This window comes from Porites lutea, chromosome 3, assembly GCF_958299795.1.
Source record: "Porites lutea chromosome 3, jaPorLute2.1, whole genome shotgun sequence".
In the NCBI taxonomy this organism is placed as follows: domain Eukaryota; kingdom Metazoa; phylum Cnidaria; class Anthozoa; order Scleractinia; family Poritidae; genus Porites; species Porites lutea.
This window is the reverse complement of record NC_133203.1, coordinates 49,080,988-49,096,387: the sequence shown is the minus strand read 5'-3', so window position 1 is coordinate 49,096,387 and position 15,400 is coordinate 49,080,988. Positions and strand designations below refer to the sequence as shown.

Sequence of the window (15,400 nt, the reverse complement as noted above, 5' to 3'; positions counted from 1 at the left end):
TCAGTGGAGGAACAACCTGAAATAAAAAGACAGAAAACATGTTAAGGCTTGGGTGGAAATAATGGGTTATGCATGCTGAAGTCTACTGAATTCTTATGGTGCCTAATAGTCCTAAATGATTTCAATCAATGACCATATCATGGGGAGGCCTCCTTGTAGAAGCTTTTGGGTTTCTAAGGTCTCCTCACCGTTTTGATCCTTCTGTATTACCTATTTTGCCTATTTTATAAAAGTGTTCTTGTTTAACTTAAACTGTATTGTTTTCACTATTAAGATATATATCTTCTATTGTAATTATGGTACTATGAATTTTATCTTAAATTGACTGTAATCCTGTAATCTTACACAAGAAGTGGTGGTAGACGTCTGAATCAACCGTTAAATTCGTATCATTTAATTTGTTGAACTGGGCCTGAGAGAGTCTAAAAACTCCAGAACAGGGCTGAGGTCAAGGGTTCGAATCACGTACAAGCCTGAATTTTTTTTTCTACGATGATCTTCATTTATGTGATAAAACTTTATTATTAGCATTGCAAATTTGAAGTTCTTTTCAGAAAAGTTTACACTATCGAAGCTTTTCGCGGCGATGCATTCACCGCAAAAAAGGGCAAAAGGCTTCCAGAGTTTTCATAGCAATAAGCTTACATTTTGACCTCTGTTGGACTCATAAGAGGTCTCCGTACAGTTAAAGACAGTAGCCATATCGTTAACGCAGACTTGACACTCATAAGATAGGACCTAAAAGCTTTCTTGGACGACATAAAAATACAACAGCATGCCTTAAACAAAAAACTTCTAGGGATTTGCATCCGCACGAGCAGCTTAATTGCGACCGTACCGATTTATCCTTGACGACTCATCGTTCAGGGTTTATTCTTTTTAGCGACAAATTTAACGTTTTTTCAATCAAATATAAATGAAATATAATTTGATGCAACGTGATTGGTTCAATGGATTCGTAATTCCTGACTTTAAACATTCAAAAGGAACCGACTTACCATTCATCGTATGACCGTCACTAGTCCATGTAACGAAATATAAACAATTTCCCCTAAAAAATTAGAATTGTTAAATTTTGTGGCAATCAGCAATCATACAAACCTCTGAGATTTAAAGGATGGACGTCCTCCTATTTTGCTCCAATGCTTTTTGCAAAAATAACAGTCGCAATCTTTTTTTGGGTTGTTTTCGTGGTTCAATACTGACTGTCCACAAATTACGTTCCTGCCCAACTGTATATCTAATGAAAAAGTACTCGTTTGACGCTTGTTTTGCAGCATTAGTGCATCGATCTTCATGATCTAAAAGAAAGCACAGAGAAACAAAAGTAAGGTTAAGTATGGGTGTAAAAATCTTATCCCTGTAGCCTTGCAATCAACGTGACGTGGGACGTGTATAACAACCTTAGATTGAACTTCAGGTGCTACGGACATATATTAGAGACTGAAGTTAAAAATTCACAATCAGCTCTGACTTTAAGCTTCATCGATTAAAGCGAGCTAATCGAACCAACTGTAATTATGAATTTAAAACTTACAAAAATACTAAACATTCGATTCATATATACCAGATGATAGTAAAGATATAAATGCCCTTGCATTGTCCTGATAATGCCCCTGTGAAGCCTAAATTTAAGGGACTATGTCGCACTGTTTTTCTATCATTTTAAAACTGCAACGTGTCTTCAAAACGACTGAATTCCAAAAATAATGTCCCAGTTATCTACATGTGAGACTATATTTAGGTATTCAAACTAGTTTCTATCGTTTGTTGCTACTGATTGCAAAGATTTCGACATGGATTGCAACTTAAGAAAATTGGGTCACATATTTTAAGTTTTAATGCAATACCCGCAAAACCCACACAAAAACTGTTATGGTTAGGGCTCCCTGATGAAATTTGTGTGATATATATCTTCACAATTTTACAGGAAATTTTGTGTAAGGTGAAAGGTATTAGGCGCTGACTCCACTACAGAACTAATCACTAAAACACAATATGCCTGTGACCATTAAATAACGGGTCAGGAGTGGCTTCTGCAGGTTTAACTTGAGCAATGAATACACTTTGATTTGTATTTTACTACCTACCCTTCGCTTATAGTTTCCTTTAGCGTTCAAATCTCTTGTAATGGGGTCAGGGTTGACAGTCGAGGCTGCAATCTGGAGAACGTGTTCAAAGGAAGGATTTTTCAATTTCTTCACAATCTCCCCGATCACCTTGCATCTTTCATAAGCTCTTCTCAAAACCCATTTACGAATGAAGCTGGGAAAAAGGACAGCGCGTGCAAAAGCGACTTCCTGTGAGAGCGGGGTGTGTGATCGGAGGGTGCTTCCGGCGGGGAGAGAGAATGCCTTGCGGATGATACGACGTCGAGAAGCACATTTCTTATCTCTTGCTGTGTTCATGTTCTCGTTCATGATAATGCTCTGTATAATAAATAATTTAATTTCAGTTTTAACAGAAAGTAGACATTTCACGATTATAAAGAAGCAAATAGGTCACGATTTTTCGTTTGTAACCAATGTGTATCTTCTGTTTGCTAAACTGTGATGCTTAATCCTTTATATGAAATAAATTATGAAACTGAAAAATGACTAATAGTTAAAATAACCTCAAGGCTGACGTCTTTTTTTCTTGTAATGAAGAACACCAGTAGTAAAAATTTAGGCTGTCATAACTTTATTTTACAGTATTAGTTTCACCTTTGCTAGAAGAATACTTTCAAAGAGAGATGCTTTCGTTTCTTTCGTCTGTTCTCTAATAACTCTTCGTTTTTCTTTGCTTTTGTCTGCGAATCCTCCGTTTTTGGTCAGAATTTTGGAAATAGCCAAGGTTATATTACCAAGGAAACCTTGGAAATAGTTTGCCGACGTCAGATGCTTAATGAAGAGCCTATTTTCCTTGGTTTTGCGTCCCCCAAATGCCTTCCCTGAAAATAGAAACAACAAACACTGGATGTAACGGGGAAAAGGAAAGAAAATGATAAATAAAGACATAGACTACGAGTAATCCCCATTTTTCCTCAGGGATAGTAGAGCGAGCGAAACGCGAGCGCACGTGACAATCACCCTACCGGAGAAAAATGAAGACTACTTGCAGTCTAAAAAAACATAACGCGATAAATTGAAATTGAGTGATAAGTCGGTCAAGTCGTTCTGTAGTCACCTGAGTTTGAATGGCTTGCGAAGTTCTGCCCTCCTCGCTCGCGCCCTAAACCTTTACCGCCACATCAACTCTGTAGTCAACCGTTACCGCGTGAATCGAGACTCTACTTTCTAGGCCGCGGTTGTTCAAACGTTGGATAGCGCTATCCACAGGGTAAAATCTATCCAATGGATAGCGCAATTGGTTTCCCTAATACTTATCGGCTGGATAGTGATTTATCCGGTGGATAGCACTATCCAACGTTTGAACAACAGGGACCAGACCGCTTCCGTTTTTTTGTGACCGCGATATATAAGGAGTTTCGTCATTTATTTCTTCCCAAATTAAATCCTCTGTACAAGGGCAATATTTCGCTTGTAAGAGACAGGCAAAATCTTTTGGATTTCTGGATTTAAATGAACATTAACTGAAAAGGACCACAACGAATATGTTGCAGAATGTCCGATCTAAAGAAGACCTGATCAGCAAAAATATACTTGAAAATTAACTTTCCAAGACATCAACAAAACACCGATCGAACCCCAAAAAGAGTGAGGTTGTAGCCGTAGACAGCTGTTTCGCCATTCAGTGTGGCTCGTACAGATTTAGGCCCTGAACTAGTCTAGGACACAGACGCAGACATGCTTTGGGCTTTGGCATGCAATCCGGGAACGCGTGACGTAGCTCTAATGACGCGCGGCAAGGGAAGGTATTCCTGGACATATTGAAAATCTAATCTAAATCTCCGATGCTTACAAACCTCGCCTGAGTTCACTTGAAGCGGTCAGCGGTGTCATTGGAGGCGGAGGCAAAGGTGGTTTACATGAAATAACCTCTGCATGATCCGGTATGATGGGAACCTCACTTGAGTAGATAAGTTCTCCAGAGGACGATTCGTGTCCAGATCCCAACAGATAACGATCTCCGCTGTCAAGAGACGAAGCCCACACCTTCTCATTTTTGCTTGATACCTTTCCGTCAGTAACCACGGTCTCCTTTGACTTTGACCGTTTATCTGTCATTAGAATTTCCTCCGACGAACACTCAATCGAAGGAACCAGCACCAGTTTCACTTCCTCGTCATCTTCCATTGTTATAATAACTTCGTTCAAGGGTGCCACTGGAGTCTTACACGATTCTGATGAATTCGTTTTGTCGGATTCTATCGGAACACTTTCTCCAGATCCCTTGGAAAGACAAGAGGATTCCGCGGAGGTCTTGGCTTGGAGTCGAGGGTTTATCTTGGTGTCTGAAGCCGTCACGTTTTCGCCATAAGCAGAATAAGTTTCCAGTTTGATTTTAGGGAAGGACTCTTTACAGACTGTCCTTGTGTCTGATTCCGACGTCAAGGAAGGCGTGTTGTTTGGAGTAGACGGAGGAGTTTCATTTGGTGTCCAGATAGATGGCTCAGACATTGACGAGCCTGTGGATGGGACTGCAGAATATAGTGAGTCGAAAGATTCATTAACAGTCCATTCTTCCGCGAATGGGGTTCCTGTGCTGCGAAATGTAGGAGTTAAATCCAAGCCCTGTAGTCCTTTACTAGGGATTGCTGGTGGATGTGCAGCGTAATTGATGCTCTGGCCGGTTTGGGGGGAAGCCTTGGGCTTTGAGTCAGACTTACTTTTGGATTCTGCTTTGTTTTTACCTCCCGTGACTTTTTTCTCGTAAATAATTTCCTCATCGCTAACAGCTGCTTCCTGTTCTGTTGGCCACGGGGTCACCAAGCCGAGTTCAGCGTCGCTGGGCTCCCCAGAACGCTTCTTACACTTCCTCCTGTGAAAAGAGAATGGTCAAAAAAGGGAATGACGAAAAGTGATGTACTCCTCCCTTGGTATCTCCATCCATTGAAAATAATTAAGCAATAGAAAACGTTTTCTGTGTTTGCATAGCCTGATATAAACACGAGAGGGGTTGGGAGAATTCGAGACAGTTATGCAAACCCGAGACGAAGTCGAGGGTTTGCATAACCGTCGAGAATTCTCCCAACGCCTCGAGTGTTTATATCAGGCTATGCAAACACAGGAAAAAGTTTTCTATTGCTTTTATAAAAAAACTTTCACGAGAAAAAACGCAAAACTTTATGTATGGCACTGATTAAAAGAGAAATTCTTACCAGTCGCAAAATCTTGTCCACGAAGTCTTGGATGCGTAATCAGTTCTGGTTTTGCAAAAAGATGCTTTGCAAAATACGGATTTTCCTCGCTCAAAATGCCGGCTTAAGCAAAGAAAAATTGACTCACCTTCTTTGTAACGATTTTCCATGTTTCAGCCGACGAAGGAATGGGTGAATAAAGTAAACTTGTCGAGTTTTGAACTCGAAAACTTTTTCAAATTCGTGCTTGCGTGATTTATTTAATAGCGCGCGAAAAGCCAAACAACTTGACGCCACAACCATGTTTACATACTCTCACGCAAACACTCCTCTCGGCCAATCAGAGCGCGCGTACTATCTTAGTTATTTTGTAAAAGGTAATAAGATGGATTTGAATGAGAAAAAGCCCTCTGGAACTGCTATATAAATACGATATAGGAATATGTCGGTGTGTCGCGGGTAGAACTTTCAAGGAATTTTGTCGGAATAAGTTATAGAAATCAGAGGAATTGGCCTTAAATAAAGCATCATTTACGGGAGACTTATCATTAGTGTGAAGAACGTGAAGAACAAGAGTGAAATATTAGTTCCTACTTAAACTGGGAAGGGGAAGAAATTTTTGCTGTCTAGTCCACTAGAACGGGGTGCCAAAATTTCTGCTATGCAACTCTGGCGATTTTATTCCAATAGGAAATTGAGTAATTTTAATTTTCATTGGACAGAAACCTCGTACCAGAATAATTTAAACAATGTCGCATTCTTTTTTACACTTTTTAAAGGGCTACAGATGTAATTAGTTATCTGTAATAACACCAAAGACACTTTCTTACAGGAGCCCAAGAAAAAAAAGTTCAATTTTCACGGGAATTGAGAAAACACAGGTAAAATCGTCATGCGTAAGATTTCATTTTGCCAAGTTTGAGAGAGGAAGGGCGATTCTTTTTTAATTTCCATTTCGCTGACACCGCTTTAGTAGAAATCTCTCTTTAGTCGTTTTCGTCGACAAAACGAATAGCAATATCGCTCTCCGCGTCTTCCGCCATTTTTTTCATCGTCAATTCGTGAAGGACGCGTGGTTCTGATCGGCGTCATCCACGCGGAACACATTTGCGCTATGTGATTGGCTGTTGTCTAATCCCCCTTGGGATCTGTGGTCTTAAAAATAACTCGATACGAATTACCTATGGAATAGGGTGAGTATGGGGGATGCCTTCTCTGTCCTTTCTTGGCTTGAAATGATTCTGATACAAGGTTTTTGTCCACTGCAATTTCAAATTACTCAATTTCATAATGGATTTTGTTTTTAACTCTCACGAAGCTCCAAAAATAGGAAAACTATAGAAAAATATTCCTTTTGATTTTCATGAAATTAATTTTCTTTATTTTACATTTCTGTGGAAAAAGCTAAGATTAACTTTTGCCGCATAGCCATTGCATGAACCACCATAAACACTTGGCTGTAGTGTAGCTTATAATATATACTGTTTACTTACCATAGACGCACCAGGCCAGAAATAAAACAAAGCAAAACCAAGATACCAGCGCAAATTCCCGCAACAATTGCTGCAGAACCAGATTCCGAAGGATCGTGAGGCTTTTTCTTATTTTTCTTCTTCTTTTTCTTGACATTCTTGTCATCGTCTTTGCTTTCATAAAGATGAGCAACTTGCCAACGAATACCTGAAGACGTCATATCATCCGGGTATGGTGTAGCGGTGTTGTGTCTGCTTCCTTGGTTAGAGGAGCCTCTGCCATGTCTCGATGACACCTTAGGCTTGCTTCGCGGAAAAGACTCTTCTCGAGAAGACTGTTGCTCATTTTCATTGGCTTTTTCTTGGATGTTTTCTTTTGATGTGGTACGGAATTCATCATCTGAGTCAGTATCATGTAAGTTGTCGGTTTCCTTCAGTGAAGCCAGCTGAGTCGGTGAGGAGAATAGTTTCAGAGGTACAGGTTGTGTTCCTCCCCAACGAACCTTTTCTAGTTCGTCAGCATCAAAAAGTGAGGAGGCAGTGAACGCGAGAGAGTCCTTTGGAACTTGAGTTCGAATAGGTGAACCTGCAAGAGTAACGCCCAACAAAACAAGAGAGGGGTTAACAGGGTTACTAATTATCTCCGATTCTACTTTAGCGAATAATCGTATATAATTTAAAACCGGGGTGGCAATAACCTGAGTATCAGGCCCTACTTAGCGGGGGAGGGGAGGGGTAGTGAGAAGCGAAAGCCCAATACTCAGGGGTTAGGGTGACAAAGACTTAAATCTAGAATCTATAATTTCATGGCGCGTCATCTCTCACTCTGTTTTGGAACTTCTGGGCAAATTTTAAGGATAAGTTGATAAAAACGCAGCATTTCATAGAGTAATGCTTAGTGGTTAAACTCGTTAGTACATTTTCATAAAATATTACTGTCGTTTTGCGCGCGTTTGTACTGTACCCTAAGCAACAACGCTGAGAAAAACTTTTTTCAGCCTGTACAACAACAACAACTATATACCGAAATCTTTGCCGATTATTTATTTTACAAAAAGTTAAACCCTAGTCCTCAGTTGCTCTTCTGCGCCGCCTAGATTGGCTTTTGTTACCTGCAGACAGTGTAATAAATCAAGTTTATTCTTACAATAAAGTTGTACTGTTGCTATCGTTGTTGTTATTATTTGCGCGCGAAGAAAAAGAAGTCAGTCTATCACAGCTTCATCAAAGTGCTATTCAAAGGAAACACGGCTCATGAAATAGATGTGTAGAATGTTTATCCGTTTGGGAAACGCGACAAGCAATTAGTGGCGATTAGATGATGTCTTTTCCTCTGCAAAACTAGCTTTGAAGCAAAAAGAAACTCTAAAATAAGTGTTCCCTTACCTTCGCAAGCATTATCCAGTATAAACAAACAAACGAAAATAGCAACGATCGCTTTTTTCCTTTCCATATTAGACGCTGCATCAACAACTGTGTTCACACAACGCCATTTCGTCTGGAAAATGACTAAATAACTCGGTTGACGTCATAAAGACAAATTTTACTGATAATTTGATTAGCCTAATGCGCGCGCATTTCGCCGCTTCAAGGAACGCTGTTCTAGAAGTTCGTAGACGTTTATAGGTTCTTTTAAAGTTTAATTTTGATAAGGCTAATTAAATTTGAATTTTGTTCCAGCGGCTTATTTTCAGTGTTACTATTAATAGTCAGTGCTCGAAAACGAAGCGACAAACAATAGTACGTTGTGTAAACTTCATGAGTTGTCCGTAGGGGTTTAGGCCGTTGAGATCTGATGATAACCGGCAAATCGTGGTCGAGTAACGACGGCAAAGAAATGTAAAAAAAGCGTGAGGCACGTGCAAATTTGTTGTTTTTCTAATCTAAACCATATTCTTAGTTGCTTTTTTGACGTTCTCATTTCCGTCGTCGTTATCGTTACATAACTCTTTAAGCCCCAAGATCCACATCCAACTTCTCAAGACTGATCTCCATACATTTCTTTTAAGAATAGTTGAGAGAATTTAGTTTAAGATCAAAGCATTCTCCCTTTGGTAATCAATTTAGTAGCCTGCGTAGCAGGCGATAGGAAATAAATGGGCGCAAGAAATAACGCGCGCGCGATTTTCGAGGGCCTTCCGTGCCGCCGCTCCCTCTCCCTCGCGTGTATCCCTCGCGCGCGCCCGTTCTTTCTTGCGCCCATTTCCTAGCGCGTGCTACGCAGGCTATCAATTTTAGTAATTCTTAGAACCTTTACTTTTGATGATCTGCGGATGTTGGTTGGGAGAAAATTGATGTTGGTCACGACTGTGACACGACTGTGACTAGTCAGTCTTATTGCAGTTCCTGCACGAAGCAGCTTCCGGGGACAGTGATGCGAAGGAAGGTCGCTTAAAAAGTGAATTCGCGTTCTTCCACTGATCTTCATCGCGATTACAAAACATGCACAAAAAATTCCAGCCTAGTATGTCTGCAACATATCTTTTCTCGAGCTATCAACAGAAAGATGGACGATTACTATACCCTGCGAGCAGAGGCTACATTTTCGCAGTGTGAGTGATATGCGAGCGTAGTGCTACCACAATGTATTTTTCAGGTTTTGGACAAATGCCATTCGAGGTTGAGCGCCACAATTACCAACCATCCAAGCCACAAGTTCAGTTTTTCCTTGGGAATAGTCCGGTATGTTTTTCATTTTATCTATTTTTTCTTCCTTACTCAGTTCCTCGTAACTTCCATATGGCGACAAGAAATCTGAATCGCTTCTCTTTCAACGTTAAGTTAAGCAGCCAAATTGAGACGAAGAAGAAGAAGAAGTAGTTTGGACACCTTCTCGCAATTTTAAATGATAGCTAACATTACATAACATAACATGACGTATTTTTTTTCAAGAGAGGAAAATACAAATTATAAATTATCTTGAAAAGGAAAAACTTGAGGTTGACCCCATGACTTTTCCCTAAATTAAAAGATAAAGCAGATATAAGCTATGTACAATATAAAATATATAAAATAGGACATTTAAAAACTATTTACAAAAGATAAATTGGATCACTAATCATCAATAATAACAACAGATGAACAAGACGAACAACTAGCTTCAAAAAGTGAATATCAGGAAAGTGAATATGAATCTGAATATCAGGAATATGGTGATTTGGCCTGTTCCAAGCGTACGTTCAGATAGTGAGGGGACAGTACAAAGAAACACAAGCAGGAAAACATCCATTCTGCGCTAGACTCATGCACCGATCAGCTTGAAACTTCAATATCCCCCCGGGCAAACCCCGGGCATTTAACCAGCACTTTAGTGTCCCAGGGGAGTGGAGAATTTGACCAATTTTTCCTAAACTACCCAGAAAAACACACACAAGAGTCGATACAAGGGTCTGTAGGTCAGCAAGGACCTCAAAACCAGTTTATTGGAAAATCACAGTAAGGTTATAAGACCGCCCTTAGTAACAAAACCCGCTATGATGAAAAACAAACCGCTAAAGAAGCAAAGTACGACACCGCCGGATACGAAAACGCAAAACTGTTTCTTGGAAAAACCCCCTCCTACTGAAATTGGCTGCGGTGTCGTCCAGTCGGAGGCAGAGGTACACGGAAACTAACGACTGCCAAATGCCTACTAACAAATATAACAAACATTGACAAATAAAATAAAAATTAGGTGGAATGAATTCTGACCTAGACTGATTCGAATTTGCAAAGAACAACTAAACATATCTCAGAAGAAGAAACAAAAAGCAAACTGCGGTGATAAAAATAAGGAAATATAAAGGCCTTTCTGGAAAGAAGAATAAAAAGACCTTAACTTGACGTTTCGTATGTTCCAACATACATTTTGTTTAATTAGTTACTTATTCTACGTTTAAATTTCTGTTGTTATTCAAAGGTTTATTACTTCTGAAGATGTATGTTGGAACATAATAAACGTCAAGATAAAGGCTTTTTTCCTTTCCAGAAATGCGTTCCTTATGATTATCACCGCAATTTCCTTTTTGTTTCTTCCTAAGCTAAGATGTCCAAAAAACATCAGAAGGCTACCCACAATTACACCAAGCCGACCTAGTCCTCTGGTTCGTGCCGGCAAAATAGCTATTAGGGTCTGTTCCGTTACACTACACTGTCAAAAATACTATTTACATCGCTGGTATGGGGAATTTGAACGGGTAATGTTACGTTTAACTTCTCCGCCATGGCCAATGCCCATGGTCAGAGCCACAGGGCACCTGTAGCCATTTATCTTTTCGGCGTGATACAGACTCCCCTACGAATACAGTCGCCTCTTATCCCCTGACTCGTTACGCCCGTGCTATTAAAAAAGTGAAGAGTTAGTGTGACGGGTCTGCTTCGCAGCCGTTCTTCGTGTCGTCACGCAACGCTCCTCCCCCAAAACGGCTGCTGAGCGTGACCCGTCTGTGGAGAGGAGCGTTGCGTGACGACACAAGACAGCCGTGAAGCAGACTAAGTCGCATAACCAACAAATTGTCTCTTCTAAATTAAAACTACCTTCTCCAACTGACCTAAGCATGTCATGATTGTTACATTTCTTTGCGTTTAAAAGAACTGTAAATGTGTAGTAATATTATGTGACCATTTCTAAGGAATCATTCGTCTTTCCACATATTTCGGATAAGATGGCTTTTCTCATTACATCGTCCCTTCTTCAACCAATGCGTTCTAAGGTCACCATAAACTTTCGGTTCAAGCGGAGATTTTGAAACATACCATTTACATATTTGACACTTTGATAAATCAAGGTTGCTGCGAAACACCTTGTATTTTAGTCTCCATTTAAAGTATTCATTATAAGCAGTGTTATTTTTGTCCAGATACTGAAGGTACTCTGCCAGTTGCTTAACAGTTTTGAAGTCCATAACATTGATGTAAGACCCCGGAATAGCCAGCTTGGAGTAATTGGCACCTCCCATCACAACTGGGATGACATTCATATCACCTGCAATAAAAAAAAGATCTAATCATGATCTAACAACTACCAAACTGTGCAATATTTATAGAGGGTCTATATGGGGTTTGGTGTTAAATGTTATTCTCCCATAATTTTTAGTGTTTGCTGTTAAATTGGCCAAGTTTTTAATGTTTGCTGTTTCCGAAGAAAGTACTGTCAAGTGTTTGGAGGGTTCTTCGGATATCTTCAGCAATGGTCGGACCTCTTCGTTAGCCTTCGAAAATCTTCGGCAGTCTTTTAAATTGTCGTAAAATGGCCGAAAACTCCTTGATATACTAAACAAAATAATATTGGCCTTTTTGGAGACGTGTTTTCTTTTTCCTGGAGAAAATTTACTGTTACAAAGAATATAATACTGTTACTGTTAAAATGCCTAAAATTTAACTGTCTCATGTTACAAAGCCAAAAAAAGAAGTGTTTAGTGTTATCGATGTACCCCCATTCAGACCCTCTTTAAATTGTAGACGCCCATAGCTAAAATGCTATTTACCAATGCTGTGCACCTGTATTAAGCGGTCACGCTCTAATAACCGTCCCAGGAATCTGTCCCAGTTAGAGGGCCTGTATCATGGCCCGCAGGCAGTAGTTCATTTCACTTATAATATTGCCAATTAGAGAAGAAAACACTTACAGAATAAGGAAAACAGGAAATCAGAAAAACTTTTAGGCTAGCGAGTATTTTAAAATGCCACAATTCAGGAGCCCATAACCTGGAGCGAGTAACTCCCATACTAGGCCTATGTCACGGCGTTTTTACGGATCAGTTTAGTTTTAGACACATTTTAGGGCACTTTTTCCCCTCGAAAATAGAATCACCACCATGTCTATGAGCGCATTCGAAGTATATTATAAGATATCAAAAAGGAAAACTAAACGCTATTAAAAGGCAGAAAATATCATGTTTAGGTCTATAGGTTTTTCTGACAGGTTTGTGTTTGTTACTAGGAGGCTCCGCCCTTAGGTCCAGCCCTTTTATAGAGGAATTTTTGAGAGGAACGGTACCCCTTTTGTAGACCTGCTATTGACAAATGGTATCCTTTTCACATACCTAGTAGTTTAAAACTTTCCATCCATTTGAATTGCAGATGTAAATTCACTGTCCTTAAAATATGAATAAACTACAAAACCAGAACGTTTTCTCGACTTTTTCATAAATACTGTCACATCCCAGTGAGAAATCGTCCCGCTGATTGCCTGGTTTTGATTGGATGTCATAAACCAAATGGTTGAACAGTAACTGATTTAAAGCAGACTTGGTCGGCGATTATTGTTTAACGACATCCAATGAAAAAGAAGCAATCAGTGGGACGATTTTTCACTGGCACGTATGAATCTTACTACGCATTTTGACCGTTCAAAAACTGTGGGATTTTAATTTTCTTCGAGGGCTAGCTCCGGGCCTTTTGGATGGATAGTCTTTGGACTTCTCGTTTTGATGCAAAGATGCCCCAGAAACCGTACTATAAATAAAACAAATTCCAGTTTTGACTATAAAAATGAGCTAAACTTTAAACTTAAGCACAGAAAAGTTCAAAAGTCGATTTTATCCCAGAGATTGGATGACCCGTACAGGAGAGCGGGAGATCGGTGCTGTATCCGGGAGAGTTGGCATGTATGCGGAAATTCTCTGCTGGAACGACCCAAAAAATGGTGTTCTATTTACTTTCCAACTGGACTTTCGGAAACTATTTTGTAACAAAAAGTGTTAAAAAAACCAGGGTCTTACCAAGCCTTCCCCAATATTTTTCAGTGATGTAATCCTCACATAAAGCGTTTTCGAATGCCAGATAAAACTTAAACGTTTTAAGGCAAGCAGCTAGATTTCCACAACCTCTCTGTTGCCCAAATTTTCCGGAGCACCTTCCAAACACGTCAACCTTGATATATTTTTTCAGCGTTTGGGCAAAAGCCATTCGAGGTTGAGCCCCACAGTTACTAACCATCCAAGCCACAAGTTCAGTTTTTCCTTGGGAATAGTCCGGTATGTTTTTTATTTCATTCATTTTTTCTTCTTCACTCAATTCCTCGTAACTTCCATATGGCGACAAGAAATCTGAATCGCTTCTGTAAGTCCACGTTGAGTTAAACAGCCCGTTTAATGGACCAGGATTTGGTGTTGCATTTGGACTTTCCCACAAAGCATATACCCAGCGCTGTGAAGTGGACCTGTTTTTCAGCAGCCTTCTTAGATGATCTACACTTGGCATGTTTCTAGCGTGAAACACGACTAAGTCGCTTTCCTCAAATCGCTGTTTGTCGTAGGTCAATTCGAAATCACCTGAGAGACATTTATTTGCGGCAAATAAAAACTTGTTTTCAAATCCACAATCACGATCTCTTATCCACTTTGCTGTCCCGAAAAAAACAGTGTAGATGAGTAAAAGAGTCTTTGTCCTTTCCCGTTGCATGAGTTGTGAGTTGTTATTTGTTGAATTCACGTTTATCATCGCGTCCAAGTTGTTTCCAAGCGAATGTGTGTTGTTTACTTGCAACGACGATTTGATTGTCCGCCTTGAAAACTTACCTAGGTAAATGTCGTCAAAAGTTAGCACGACAAGAAGGAAAATAATGAGTCCAGAGGAGAAAAAGAAAAAATAGTTTGACCATCTTGTCGCCATTTTAAACAATAGCTTCAAAAGAAAGAACTATGGCGACAGACCTCTGTCTAAAAACCTGTGAAGTTTTTCTTTGTTTCCTAGGTATTATTCTCCTTGGCTCTATTGTGTTGACTTCTCAGTGGCTTCTTTGTATTCATTGTTTTACCTCACTCGTGAGTTTCACAAGTTTACAAGTTTAGGCTTAGTTACATAATTCCCAAAATATGGCCTAAAATTCTTTCCGGAACTTCCCGAAAAGCTCTAAAACTCTTTTAGAAACGTCTGAAATTCTCCAAAAACTCTAAACACAATTCCCAAAAATTCTAATAAAATTTCGGCTTTTTTGGATAGCGAGGGACCCTTTTGGCGAATAACCGCTTATAAGTTGTAGTTTAGACGACTCTGATGAAAAGCCGCTAATTTGTTGGGCTTAGTAGACAGTGCTCTAGAGACTGCTGTAGCATTTATAAGCGGACTGAGCCTTCTCTTGGTCGGTAGGAATACAACTAAAAACGTTTTGTCAACGTTTTTGCCGTGAAACTTATTGCCAAAACGTCGGCTGAATGTTCAAACTGCTCTAAAATTCTCGAATTTGTCGATTTTTTCCCTAATGGTTCCTGAGATTTTCTAAAATTCTTTTCGATGTCTAAAATTCCAAAAAAATTCCGTAATTTTGTAGCTAAGCCTACACAGGGTTTGACAGAGAGGATGAGCACAGTTGCATATGCAAAACAGCTGGGAAATTGACCACTCCAGAAAATACCATAACATCCTATAATGCTCTTTGTTTGTCAACTCCAAATTTTCCACAAGCATTGTCTTCAGTTTCTGTTGGGAGTTAAAATGGCCCCAAGAGAAACTGAAAACAATGCTTATGCAAAATTTGGAGGTGACCAACAAAGAACATGATGGTATGTTATGGTATTTTCTGGAGTGATCAATTTCACGCATCGTAAGCCCTGTCGCTCATATGAAGCGCGTTTTCCAATAGTATAGAGCCTAAAATCTGGCTCATCAGTTTGAAGTGTCAAATGACGAAAGACGGCCGAAAACAGGGCATAGGATAGATGGACCCAGGCTTAAGAGAAACTCTTGGCCCAGGGAAATTCTTGAA

At 39.7% G+C, this 15,400-nt stretch overlaps 2 protein-coding genes across 2 annotated transcripts; both read right to left on the bottom strand.

The window, feature by feature from the left end:
• On the bottom strand, positions 1-8,204 carry LOC140932441 (uncharacterized). Its single transcript, XM_073382051.1, has 7 exons — positions 8,101-8,204; positions 6,736-7,300; positions 3,908-4,923; positions 2,706-2,932; positions 2,091-2,429; positions 1,102-1,301; positions 1-16 (listed from the first exon to the last, which is right to left on the bottom strand). The coding sequence occupies exons 1-7, from the start codon at positions 8,165-8,167 to the stop codon at positions 1-3; spliced, it is 2,430 nt and encodes an 809-aa protein (XP_073238152.1). The 5' UTR covers positions 8,168-8,204.
• Positions 8,205-11,313: 3,109 nt separating this feature from the next.
• On the bottom strand, positions 11,314-14,136 carry LOC140932440 (4-galactosyl-N-acetylglucosaminide 3-alpha-L-fucosyltransferase FUT6-like). The gene is made up of 2 exons (XM_073382050.1): positions 13,416-14,136; positions 11,314-11,677 (listed from the first exon to the last, which is right to left on the bottom strand). The coding sequence occupies exons 1-2, from the start codon at positions 14,134-14,136 to the stop codon at positions 11,328-11,330; spliced, it is 1,071 nt and encodes a 356-aa protein (XP_073238151.1). The 3' UTR covers positions 11,314-11,327.
• Between the last annotated feature and the right edge of the window lie 1,264 nt (positions 14,137-15,400).

Excerpts from the sequence above, each read along its gene's own strand:
- LOC140932441 (XM_073382051.1), bottom strand. The coding sequence starts at position 8,167 with ATGGAAAGGAAAAAAGCGATCGTTGCTATTTTCGTTTGTTTGTTTATA. Across the intron at positions 4,924-6,735 it reads TCTGGCCTGGTGCGTCTATG|GAGGAAGTGTAAGAAGCGTT; the intron begins GTAAGTAAACAG and ends CTCTTTTCACAG. Across the intron at positions 2,430-2,705 it reads AAAGTATTCTTCTAGCAAAG|AGCATTATCATGAACGAGAA; the intron begins GTGAAACTAATA and ends TTTATTATACAG.
- LOC140932440 (XM_073382050.1), bottom strand. The coding sequence starts at position 14,136 with ATGATAAACGTGAATTCAACAAATAACAACTCACAACTCATGCAACGG. Across the intron at positions 11,678-13,415 it reads AAAATATTGGGGAAGGCTTG|GTGATATGAATGTCATCCCA; the intron begins GTAAGACCCTGG and ends TTTTTATTGCAG.